This window comes from Podarcis erhardii, assembly GCF_964252035.2.
Source record: "Podarcis erhardii genome assembly, chromosome: 14".
In the NCBI taxonomy this organism is placed as follows: Eukaryota; Metazoa; Chordata; class Lepidosauria; order Squamata; family Lacertidae; genus Podarcis; species Podarcis erhardii.
In genome coordinates, this window is record NC_138503.1 from 31,863,519 (window position 1) to 31,876,199 (window position 12,681).

Genomic DNA, 12,681 nt, shown 5'->3' on the forward strand with positions numbered 1-12,681 from the left:
TGAGGTGGGGGGTCAGTTCAGGACAAGCCATGAGCATTCTCCTCTTGGCAATTCTGTCCTTGGGAAAACAAGGAACTGTGGAAATAGGGACCCCTTGCAAAGTTTTCAGTTGCTGCTGCTGCTGTTCTAGGGCGTAAAAACTAGAGCAGTTTTACTTGTCTTTTCTTCTTTACTTTACATAAGAAAAACCTGCTGGATCAGGACAGTGGCATCCTGTTCTCACAGTGGCCAACCAGATGTCCCAAAAGGGAAACCTGCAAGTGGGACCTAAGCACAAGAACAACCCTCCCGTCCTGTGGTCTCCAGCGACTGGTAGTCAGAGGCACTGCTGTTTCTAACACTGGAGGCAGAGCATAGTCAATAGGTAGTCACCATCAATAACTTCCTACAGTATTTTAAAACCATTCAAGTTGGAGACCTTCACTCTCTTCTGCGGGGGCAAGTTCTATAGTTTCCTACAATATGTAAATGTAAAGGTAAAGGTAAAGGTACCCCTGCCCGTACGGGCCAGTCGTGTCCGACTCTGGGGTTGCGCGCCCATCTTGCTTAAGAAGCCGGGGGCCAGTGCTGTCCGGAGACACTTCCGGGTCACGTGGCCAGCGTGACGAAGCTACTCTGGCGAGCCTGCACCAGTGCAGCACACGGAAACACCGTTTACCTTCCCGCTATAAAGCGGTACCTATTTATCTACTTGCACTTAAGGATGCTTTCGAACTGCTAGGTGGGCAGGAGCTGGGACCGAACGACGGGAGCTCACCCTGCCGCGGGGATTCGAACCGCCGACCATATGATCGGCAAGTCCTAGGCACTGAGGTTTTACCCACAGCGCCACCCGCGTCCCCTCTTCTGCGGGGGCAAGTTCCATAGTTTCCTACACTATGTAGCCAAACACAAACCTTGTGTTAAGGAGGATATAACTGGGGAGAGTCCTGGGGGCCAGATGGAGAGTCCCTGGGGGCCTTAAGCTTCTCACCTTGCTTTAGGGAGATGGTAAGGAACTGTGGTCTAAACCACAGAGCATAGGTCTTGCCAGTCAGAAAGTCGGCGGTTCGAATCCCCGCAATGAGGTGAGCTCCCGTTGCTCAGTCCCTGCTCCTGCCAACCTAGCAGTTCGAAAGCACGTCAAAGTGCAAGTAGATAAATAGGTACTGCTCCGGCAGGAAGGTAAACGGCGTTTCTGTGTGCTGCTCTGGTTCGCCAGAAGTGGCTTAGTCATGCTGGCCACATGACCCGGAAGCTGTACACCGGCTCCCTCAGCCAATAAAGCGAGATGAGCGCCGCAAACCCAGAGTCGTCCATGACTGGACCTAATGGTGAAAGGTCCCTTTACCTTTAAGGGCTCCACCTCCAAAATGTCTGGGGCTGCCCCTTACAAAGAGAGAGAGAGAGAGAGAGAGAGAGAGAGAGAGAGAGATCTCCATGCCCATCTCTACTCTCCCATCAGTGTGAGCCAGCAGGGCTTTGAAAGTGGTGGCCCCACTACAGATCACATCCTTCCTTCAAAATGTGGCATTGCCAGCCCTGTTTCAGTGTGTGTGTGTGTGTGTGTGTATGTGTGTTTGAGGGGCTCCTACTCCTTCTGATGACTGGGGCCCTGGGCGCCACCCCCCACAAAAGGACACAACTGCCCCCTGCATCTGGTCGGCCACTAGGAGGAACGGAAACCGGAACTAAAGAGGCCCATTTTGACTTGCTCCAGTGAGGCAGTTAAGCCTGATCTGGGCCTGGTCCAGCTCTTCCGGGATTCCTCTGAGCGCCCCTTCTTCCCCCTCCGTGCCTCTCCGCGCGTGGGCTAACGTTGCGCGCTCGGCTTCCGCGGGCGGCGGAGTGTTGCCCGGCAGCGCCCCCTGGCGCCGCTCCCGCTGGAACTGCAGGCGACGGAGCACACAGAGCCAGGAGGAGGAGGGACGGAGGGCGGCCGCTTATATAACCGGGAAGCGGCCGGAGCGGCGTCAGGGGCCGGGAGAGAGCGATCGCTGCCATGTCCTTCTGCGTCTTTAGAGGAGGCGAGATCTATCAGGACCACTTCGAACCCGGTAAGGGGAAATCATCCCACGGGGAAGGATCGAATCCACCCGGCGCGGGGCTGAATCTAGTCCGCAGAATCTCCACCCCACTCACTACCCGCGGCAAGCGGGGAACTGATTTCCCCTCCACGTCCCCGGGATCGGTGGGTGGATGCATCGGGAGGATCCACGATATAGGCCACCCGGCGCGGGGATTGCAATCTCTGGGGTAGCGGCGCAGTCAATAAAACTCTGGTCATGGTGGTCTTCTTACATCAGTCTTCGCCAACCTTGCGCCTTCCAGATACGGTTGGACTACAACTCCCTTCAGCCCCCGGAGGGCACCAGGTTGGAAATACCTGTCTCAAAGGGACACCCCATCCTTCAGTTGTGTTTTCGTTTGGTCACATATTCATAGAACATCTGGGTGGGACAACTAACTTGGAGAAAGCTGGTTTTCCCCGTGATTTATAGGGGGTTATGCACCCCCTCTCTCTATAGAGGGTAGATTGTTGGGGGCACAGACTCAGCTGGCCCCCAATACAGTACAAAGAAAAATGTTTGTATGAGCATAAACTGAGAAGAATCTTAAGCGCCCTGCCTGTTATTTATGGAGATTTATACTCCCAGAAAGTAGATAGAAGGCACAGCATCAGAGTGAGAAAAGGGACTGTTTTCGTTGTTGTTAAAATTTATATACAGTACCACCCTTCATCCGAAGAGATCAGGGTGGTTTAGAAAATAAACAGTACTTGGTACCTGTCGGGGTTATGATGGGGCTAATCAATTAATTATGTTGTCTTAAAATTATTTATAAGATTTCTTACTAACCTTTCACAATAAGGTCACAGGGTGGTTTAAAGGAATAAAATATACAGTTATAGAAACAGATGATAATATTATGAGGATAAAATGAAATGAGTGACAGTGTGGTTAGAGTGTCCGGCTAAGACCTGGGAGACCAGGGTTCGAATCCCCACTCTCCCATGAAGCTCACTCACTATGTGTGATCTTGGCCAGTCACGGCTTCTCAGCCTAACCTACCTCACAGGGTTATTGTGAGGATTAAATGAGGATGGGGAGAACCATTTACACCACTTTGGAGCTCCCTGGAGAAAAAGGTGGGATATAAATGCAAATAAATAAATGAATAAAAAAAAACAATAAAACCGTTCCAAATGAAACGGTAGTGTGTAAATTGTTCAAAAGGGGTTAGTTTCTCAAAACAGAAGCCCTTAGCTGTCAAAGGCCGAGGCAAAAAGAGGTGTATGTTCTGCGTATGGCGAAAGTCATACAAGAAAGGTTCTTAGATATACCTCTGTAGGGAGGGAGTCCCGCAAATTGGGGGCTGCTACCACAGAGAAAATTGTCTCTGGGACCGCCATTGCAGCAAACACTTTTACTGTTTCTCAAGGTCACATTTTGCTTCCCCATTCACTTCAAGAATAAAACTGGCACAGTGATGAAACTGTTTCAAAAGCATCCTGTGGATGGGATTAATTTCTCCTCCATTACCCAATGCAATCGTGTCAGGTGGCTCACACAAGCCAGCCGACAGAAGTTTACTGGCCCATGAAAATAATAATTAGCTGTCTCACAATTTAGGGACCCTTTTGGACTGGTGTTTTATGGTTGGTGTTTTGTGTGACGTGTAATGGACACAATAATCTTGCATTAGTGGTAGATTTATTTTGCTTGTTTGGCTGTTCTGCAAGGCTTCCCTTTTGCGATTGCATTATTGTCATCTATTGGCACTACAGTGCAGCAAAAATAGGAAACTTATGGGAAATGTTCAGAAAAAGGCAACCAAAATGATCAAGGGGACAGAGTGACTCTCTAATGAGGAAAAGTTGCAGCATTTTGGATTTTTTAGTTTGGAGGAAAAGTGAGTAAGAGGTGCATGATAGGGAGTTAAAATTATGCAAGGCACAGAAAAAGCGAAAGTCTAGAACTTGTGGAAATAATAATAATAATAATAATAATAATAATAATAATAATAATAATTTATACCCCGCCCATCTGGCTGGGCTTCCCCAGCCACTCTGGGCAGCTTCCAACAAAATATTTAAATACAGTAATGCATCAAACATTAAAAGCTGCCTTCAGATGTCTTCTAAAAGTCTGGTGGTTGTTCTCTTTGACATCTGGTGGGAGGACGTTCCACAGGGCGTGTGCCACTACTGAGAAGGCCCTCTGCCTGGTTCCCTGTAACTTGGCTTCTCGCAGTGAGGGAACCACCAGAAGGCCCTCGGTGCTGGACCTCAGTATCCGGGCAGAACGATGGGGGTGGAGATGCTCCTTCAGGTATACTGGACCAAGGCGGTTTAGGGCTTTATAGGTCAGCACCAACACTTTGAATTGTGCTCGGAAATGTACTGGGAGCCAATGTAAGTCTTTCAAGACCGGTGTTATGTGGTCTGGGTGGCCGCTCCCAGTCACCAGTCTAGCTGCTGTATTCTGGATTAGTTGTAGTTTCCCCCACATAGAGTGCATTGCAGTAGTCCAAGTGGGAGGTATCCAATGAAAGTGGATGCTGGAAGATTCAGGATGGAGAAAAGGAAGTCCTTATTTACACAGCATATATTCAAACTATGGAACTTGCTTTCAAAGAGGATTGGACAAATTCATGGAGGAGAGGGCTATCAGTGGCTACTAACCATGGTGGCTATTCTCTGCCTCCACAATCAGAGACAGTATACTTTGGAATCTCAGTTGCTGGAAACCACAGGAGGGCAGAGCGCTCTTGTGCTCAGATTCTGTTTGAGGGTTTCCCCACAGGCATGTGGTTGGCCACTGTGAGAACAGGATGCTGGACTCAATGGACCATTGGCCTCATCCATCAAACTCTTCTTGTGTTCTAAGCAATTCTCACTTGTTCCAGGCCTGTAGGTGAGTGGCTATTTGCAAGCCTAATAGAATCACATCTTGCCACCCTTCCTGTGCTTTCAGAGTTGTGAAAGAGGTTTATTCAGTGTCAGCAGTTGTAAAGATGGAATTGGCACAGAAGTGGATAATGTCTATTCATTAACACAGAGAATAGTACAATACAGTAAAAAATAATAATTAAAAAATGATTGGTTTAGCTGTAAGCCATGACAAAATATTAAAAGGCATTCAGAGTTGAGGCACAAATTGGGCTCAATTTCCTGGCTCCAATTAGGAGACGTGCAGTGTAACATAATTTTCCTTGTCTAATAGCCAAAAGCACACAAATGCACTGGTGTCATAAAATGCCTCTGGTGGTTATGCTCAGACATATATTTTCCATGGGGATCTTTACGATACGGGACACTGGGTAAGGTAGTGAACAATGTCGTCTTATAGCCATTTTACAAAACATACAGAAAAGCTGTTTCAAAGGTAATTTCTTACACCAGCCATCTGAAAAAGACAGAGGCCATAACATTAAGTCTTAATTCTGGAAAAGCAATTCTCTGTGGAGCTCTGGTAATTACCTTTGATGCATTATGATGAACACAGAGAATTGGGATTGAGGTAACTCCTAGGGATGCAGGAAGCGGCCTTACCCTGAGACAGACACCGTGGTCCTTCCAGCACAGTACTGTTGACACTGACTGAAAGTGGCTCTCCTTTTAGGCAGGGGACATTCACAGTTCTACCTGCAAGTGCCATTGAGGATTGAACCTGGGACCACTCAGCTATTGCCCTTCCCAGAGGTTTGACTGATTGATTGAGGGGAGAAAGCATCTCCGCCCCATAAGTGACCGATACCCTGATCCTATTTCAAGCAGGAGGGGAAGGGGTTTGGCATGGAGAGATGCTTGCATAGTTTGGACTGGATGCTGCATTGAGATGAGCACAGCTTCTGTAAGCACTCTTGCTTCGAGTCAACTTGGATATGGCTTTGTTCAGCAGATAACCCACAACCAGTTTGAATGTATATCTTCCAGGGACCTCATTCCCTTCTTCTTCCTGCTCCCATCTTTGTGCACAGGTATATATGCTTGCTCCAAATGTGGCTACGAGCTGTTCTCGAGCAGGTCCAAGTATGCTCACTCATCTCCATGGCCGGCTTTCACCGAAACTCTCCACGAAGATAGCATCTCCAAGTACTTAGAACGGCCGGGAGCCTTCAAGGTGAGTACTGAGGAACTGTTGCTGGGCTGAAATGGAGCCCAAGGCGAGCAAAGGGTCCCAGCCCTTGAATCTGCTTTCAGTGCCTAAGAGAGAAGTGTTCCTCAACGTCTTCCAGAGAATTCAGCCAACATTGTTGTCAGTGCATTGCATTCTCGTAGGTTTGTTTTGTCCTGCCATCTTCTTTTATACCTGATCTATGGCACTGCCTCCTCCAAACCCCCCACCCCACCCCCAAACCAAAAATATCAGTTGCAGCAACAGCCTGACCAAAGTGAACTGGCAAAGCACTGTTGAGGCATTGGAGGGCTACTGTGCATCTAATCAGAAGTTTCCTTGCGACAACTATTTTACAGTTTTAAAAACAAACACATTTTAAAAGCAAACAGGAACTAATTGGTTAAGAAACTATTCATGAGGGATACTATGTAGCACTACCCAGAAAGACGTTAGGGGCAGAAGACACCGAGGAAGCTTCTAATTAAAGTTGCAAGGGGGCTGTGCTGAGAGAGACTTCTTAGTGAATGTTAGAGAAGGGTCTTCACTATGGGGATGGTCAGTGCTAGGTAAATAATGTGCTCTATTAAGTCAAATGTGTGACCTCCATTTTAATTCTGCTTTCAACCGGTTGTGGAAAAGCAGTGCTAAGACCCTAGTGTGCAAGCAGCCATGCACAAGGGAGTGCTGAGGGCTCTGGAGTTTTGTCTCTCTATTCCCTTTGCTTCATATGCTTCCCTTCTAGGTCTCATGCGGCAAGTGCGGCAACGGTCTGGGCCACGAGTTCATCAACGACGGCCCCAAAAGGGGTCAGTCTCGCTTCTGAATATTTAGCAGCTCTCTCAAGTTCATCCCTAAAGGTGAGCTTAATTAACTGTGCATCTATTTGCAACTTTGCCCATTGACAAAAAGCCCTTTTGAAATGGCAGCTGTTGGATCCGGATTTCTCTTTCTGTGTTTTCTAGACAAGAAGGACAAGGACCTGAGGGAGTAAATGGGCTGGAACACCCAGCCAATCAGATGCTGCTTCTACCTGACCAATCCAACTCCACACCAACCATCTAGGAGCTGTTGAGCACAACCCTTCTCTGTCGGCTGGGAATCTTTTACCTTTGGACTGGCAGGATGGACGCTGGCAAATACGAAGAGAGAAAGGAAGACTCTTTTCTTCTGGCTTTCATTTCTGATTGATACTCCCTGCATTTGCTACCTCCTGCTTTGAGGTCTTCCATTTCAACCTGTATCTTGGATCGAGTCTAGTTTGGAATGTTCTTCCCATCACCCAGATGCTTTTCTTCTCTTCTTCTTCTTCTTTTTGCTCAGGTGTGACCACCTTGCACCTGTGACCCCCTACCAAAGTCTGGGTTTTTCCTCCACTCAAAAACAGAGTGCTTGTCTGGCTGTGGAATGAGTTGCCCCAGAAGATGGCGTGATTCTGAGCAGGACTCTAATCATATCAATCCAGATTCACTCTGCCCAAACTAGTGTTGGATCCAAGGTGCATTTCAGATGCTACAAACCCCAGGGTAGCTATGACCCTCCTTAAAAAAACAACCATTTTGAGATGGGAGTAAGGAGTGGTGGTAGAAGCCTCCATTTCCCCCAAGCAGCCTGCTGGCAAGTTCTGTTGCCACAGCTGCTGTTTTGACATCACTGCAGCGGCTTCTAGAAGCCCAGATTTGCCTTACTGGCCTCCAGTTCCTAACCCCTCCTACAGGCTGTTGTGAATGTTAAGTTGTAACAGCTCATAGCCAGGGCTCCAAAGGGCCTTACAAAGCCCTATTTGGCCTAGCTGCAACTTTACCTGCCTCACACCTGACGTGGTATATGGCGCCAAGTGTCGGGCAAGTAAACATCCTTTGGCCAAACTGACCTGGTGGAGGAAATGGGGAGGCCTGAGCTTCCCCACCCTTAATGTAAACAGTTATCCAACAGCCCAGGATCTTTTGAAACAGGAACTACAGTTCAGTAGCTGTGTTCTCCAGTATGACAGCCTTTTTCAACCTTGGGTCCTCAGCTGCAGCAGTACTACAACTCCCATCATTGACCATTTGTTAAGGTGGCTGGGGATGATGAGAGTTGTAGTCCAACACTACCTCAGAATCCAAGGTTGGAGAATTGGGACCTAGGACATGGTCTCCTGGAGCAAACCTTTCAGCATCACAAGGCTGCTTTGTTTATGCCCCATGGAACTGCTAGGGTTGCTTCCGTGATTGCGTCACTGCGACTACATCCTCAGAAATGTCCTCATACTGTTGTGTGTCCATTCTTGCCCTTCCCTTGGATCAAACTCTACCATTTCCTGGCCTCTTCAGAAGAAAGTCTTTGTGGCATCTGAAACCATAGCCTAGCTTTGGGTTGTGCCCTGCCCCACATTGCCTTGGGGCATTTTCTGGTGTGGTGTCATTATATGAATTGCCCCATGTAAACCCGTCTTGGAGAGCAGGGGTGAGGATGGTTTTTCTGAGCTACCCAGAAAATGCTCCAGGTAATTAATATTGGATTCCCAATATTTCCTCTCCTGGCAGGGTCCTTGTGCTTTTAATGCTGCCATTAAACTCACCCCCCCCAGTTATTTTCATGGCCACAAAAGTTTCGCCTGCTAAATTTACCTCTTTGAAGTCACTGTTAAAGCAGGTGAGGGGAACGTGGTCCTCAAGATTTGCTGGGAATCAGCCCCAGCCAGCATGGCCAGTGGTCAGGGAAAATGAGAGCAACATCGGGAGGGCCACAGTGTTCCCACCCCTGTGCTAAAGGCACAAGAGCTCTCTCAGGAAACGGAAGCTGGCAACCTAGTTGTCATCTAATTTTTGCATATAATAGAAGTGATTCTCTCTCTAGCAGAGAAACAGATCAATTGAGCATCATTCTGACACCAGTTTGCATCTTTGCTGTTGCGCTAAGATTTTGTATGTTTGTTATAAGCAAAGGTCACAGAAGGGCTAAGGAGTCATATTTCCGAGTGCTTCATTTTTGAAGTGATGGGTGGATTTGTCCAAATTTTTGGTGGTGCAGTCTAAATGCAAGAGGTAATCTGCAGTCCCTGAATTGCATTTCAGGTGAGACCTAAGAACCTCCAGTTTGGAAATACGAAGCTAATACGTTCCTTGCTCTTTTGAAGCCCTTGTTTGCTGTAAACATACAAACAAATTTTATGCCTTGACATCTGAATTTCTCTGGGTGCTCCAGAAGTCAGAATGAAGCCTCTTGCCTAACACTGCATATCACTCAGGCTTTAGAAACAAACATTAGAAACCGAGATTACCTCTCAGTGCTCAAAGGGCTAATGCATAAGATTCATCTGAATCGGCACATTTCCTTCTTCCTCTTTGCCTTGTATCACAACAACAAGCTTCCTTCCTGCACTGGGAAGGAAGACTAGCAAAACTTGCACCTCTTTGATTGGCTATTCAGCTGGAAACAGAAACTATGAATGTCCATCCAAGGCAAGGATGGGGGGACCTGTTGTCCTCCTGAAGCTGCTGTGTTCCAGCTCCCATCATCCCCAGACCACTTCTACCGACTTAGGTTAGAGTTGGACAAAGAGGATTTTTTAAAAAAAGCTCAAAGTGAGTAAATGAGGATGTAGACCAGTGCTTCCCAAACTTGGGTCTCCAGCTGTTTTTGGACTACAATTCCCACCATCCCTGACCACTGGTCCTGCTAGCTGATGGGAGTTGTAGTCCAAAAACAGCTGGAGAAATCCCAAGGTTTGCTTTAGGGAAACAGTGACAGTACAGTTTAAGTTTAGATGGTATATGGTGCCATTTGTATCAGTATCAGTTGGTTTCTGCTTAATCTTCTGTTGTTAACATGAATAGGGAGTTGTGCTGCTGCTGGATCAAGCAGGATGGCACTCATCCATATTTGCACTGGTTGCTTGGCCTAATGATGGTTCCTTGCTTGCCTACATCCAAGGCTGAGAACTTCAGAACAGGTGGTCCATTGTGTCTTGATGTAGCATAACAGGGGGTCTGCTTTATGAGGCAATCTGTCGAGCAAATGCTTCATGTGCTTTGCAAATCATGGTCAAGGAGCGTGACAATTCGCCACCTGGATGTACCCTTAGAACCATTTTGCACACTCCACAGTGGAGAAGCTTTTCCTGGTTTCTGAAACGGCATAAGAGGTTTATGGAGGAAAGTGGCAAAGGTTGTTTTAGCTGAGGAGAAAGTGGGCTGAATGTACATAATGTGAACATTGACCTCTCAGACCTCAAGTATTTCCACAGAGCAGTTTGGAACGCACACAAGTTTCGCAAGGTACCAACACAACCTCATTACAATGCATCTCATTCCCCCCCCCCCCATTCAATCCAGATTTACTCTTTCTGTGGAAAATCCACTAAGTAAGAAAAACAAGCAGTACAGCAGAAACAGTAAAATTGTTGGGGGGGAATTAAGGGATAGCATTTTGATGAGAATGAGTCTGTGTGGACACTGCATTCAACTTGCAGGTGTGATCAGCACAAAGATCACAATCACCTGCTGTTTATTGGAAGTGTTCCTCAACTCTCTGAAAAGTACCACCTGATGTCTGCCTTCAGCCTGGTCTTATGAGCCTCAGGTACAGAATCACACCCTGTATGTTTTCAAGATGGTTACGCAAGCTGTACTGTAGAAGCAAAGCTTTCCACTTCAGTGGTATCAAAATAAAAGTCCAAGAAGACAAAGTTTCATGCGGAGCCCCATGAATATTTGCAGAGAATGACCTTCTCTCTCTGTGTGTGTGCGTGCGCACACACATGCACACTCATACTCAAAAGTAGCAGTATTATAATCTGCCCTCTGAGAGCACTTGATCAACTCTTCTGTGCCTGTTTTGCCTCCGCTGGGAGACACAAGAGGGTGTATTAGTGATTTTTTAAAAATCAACTCTGAATGTAATGTTCCAGCTTAGCAACTTGGCTATGCTGCTGTTCACCTGTATAAATATGGATTAGATGATGTTAATAAAAATATTTTTCTTGGAGACAAGAATGTGTTTTGTGTTATGATGAGTGAAATTTGCTTAACTAGTTGAAAGGCTGTGGCAGACTGGGAAAGGCTTGCCACACCTTGTATTGGAGCAAAAGAGTCTGGGTCATTTGAGGGGTAGGGGATCTGTTGGATTCTCTCTCTTTCTCTGCGTGTGTGTAAGATTCATTCATTCCAGAAACAGAAGAAGAATCAAGAAGATTCAAGAAGTGGCAGAAAGCTGAGATTGTTTTGACTATGCAGAATATGCAGTGATGCCTTCTGTGGGAACTGCTCTTTGGACATTTGCAGTTTCTACAGGAAGAAGACCGCTAACAGCGTTCTGTGTAACTTGTTTTTTCTCTTGCTTGTGACCTGCTGCAGAAAGAGAGGCTTGAACTCTTGTTGGACTCTTAAGTATGCCTTTCCACAGCTTGTGGAATTTGCTACCAATTATGCTTTTATAACCTGTCCAAGTAAAACTCTACACTTGATTGAATCTTTTATGGCGTTCGTGAGTGTTCATTGTTTTCTGTGTGTAACTTCTGATAATGTTTTACTGGCTGCATTTCCTGGTCAGTCTGGACCATTCTTTTGAGATGGTAAATACCTTAGTTCCTGAATCTAGTTCAAAGGCCTACCCAATTCACACATAAGACATGCCCTTAAGACAGGATTTTAAGGATTTGCAAGTGAAAAGAACTACTGGGAAAGGTTTTTCCAAGATATTTCCTTCTGCAAAGGAAATATTTGGGGTCATTAAGATGGCTTCAGGATTGCTCTCCTCTGCTATTTCAGACATGTGGTTTATGCACTTATGTTTGTGTGTTTACCTTCTGCACTTATGAACGTTCATTTTATTCATGATGCCTTAGAATTCTTATAAGAATTGGAAATGAAATTGTCAATGAGGCAACTGAGGAATTTGTTGGACCTTACATTCTTGGCAGAGTTTTAGTTCCAACAGATATTGGAGTACTGTAGTGAAGTTTCCCATGACTACTATAGTGCTCCTTTTTGAATGTTTGGTAATCCATATACTGTCAATCTGCCTTCAGTGCTCCAAATCATGGACCACTTCACAGGTACAAACTAAAACATGGGTAAAAATTGTAATGTTTCTGTATCCAGCAGCGGACATCAATAATGAGTAGTTTTATAAAACAGGCTTTATTCCTAGGAATCTCTTCTAGAACTGAAACTCAAGGCCTAAAAAACTACCAGGTCATGTGACTCCAAGACCAGTCCTCAGATACTGTACAGTATACAAATCCTTAACATTAAGGGAGTGTCAGCAAATTACAGGCTCTATCATTACACTGTCTCTACAGGTACAAGTGCTTATGTTAAGTGTGTGTACACCAGTTGGTTTTTACAGCTCAGTTTTGTATACACATGGCATATCTAATCTAAAGGCTACTGCTTTTCTCCCGTCTGCAACTAGAGATGCTGCACTTAGAGGACAATCACAGAATCACTGAGTTGAAAGGGGCCCCAAGGGTCATCTAGGCCAGCCCCCTGCAATGCAGCAATCACAGTTCAAGAATCCCTGACAGACGATCATCCATCTTCTGTTTAAAAACCTCCAAAGGAGAGTCCACCATCTTCTGAGAGAGTCTGTTCTACTG

General features: G+C 46.2%; 1 protein-coding gene across 1 annotated transcript; it reads left to right on the forward strand.

Moving 5' to 3' along the window:
- The first annotated feature begins 1,879 nt into the window (after nt 1-1,879).
- On the forward strand, nt 1,880-11,552 carry MSRB1 (methionine sulfoxide reductase B1). The gene is made up of 4 exons (XM_081840485.1): nt 1,880-2,036; nt 5,962-6,104; nt 6,844-6,958; nt 7,064-11,552. The coding sequence occupies exons 1-4, from the start codon at nt 1,982-1,984 to the stop codon at nt 7,090-7,092; spliced, it is 342 nt and encodes a 113-aa protein (XP_081696611.1). The 5' UTR covers nt 1,880-1,981; the 3' UTR covers nt 7,093-11,552.
- Nucleotides 11,553-12,681: the final 1,129 nt, after the last annotated feature.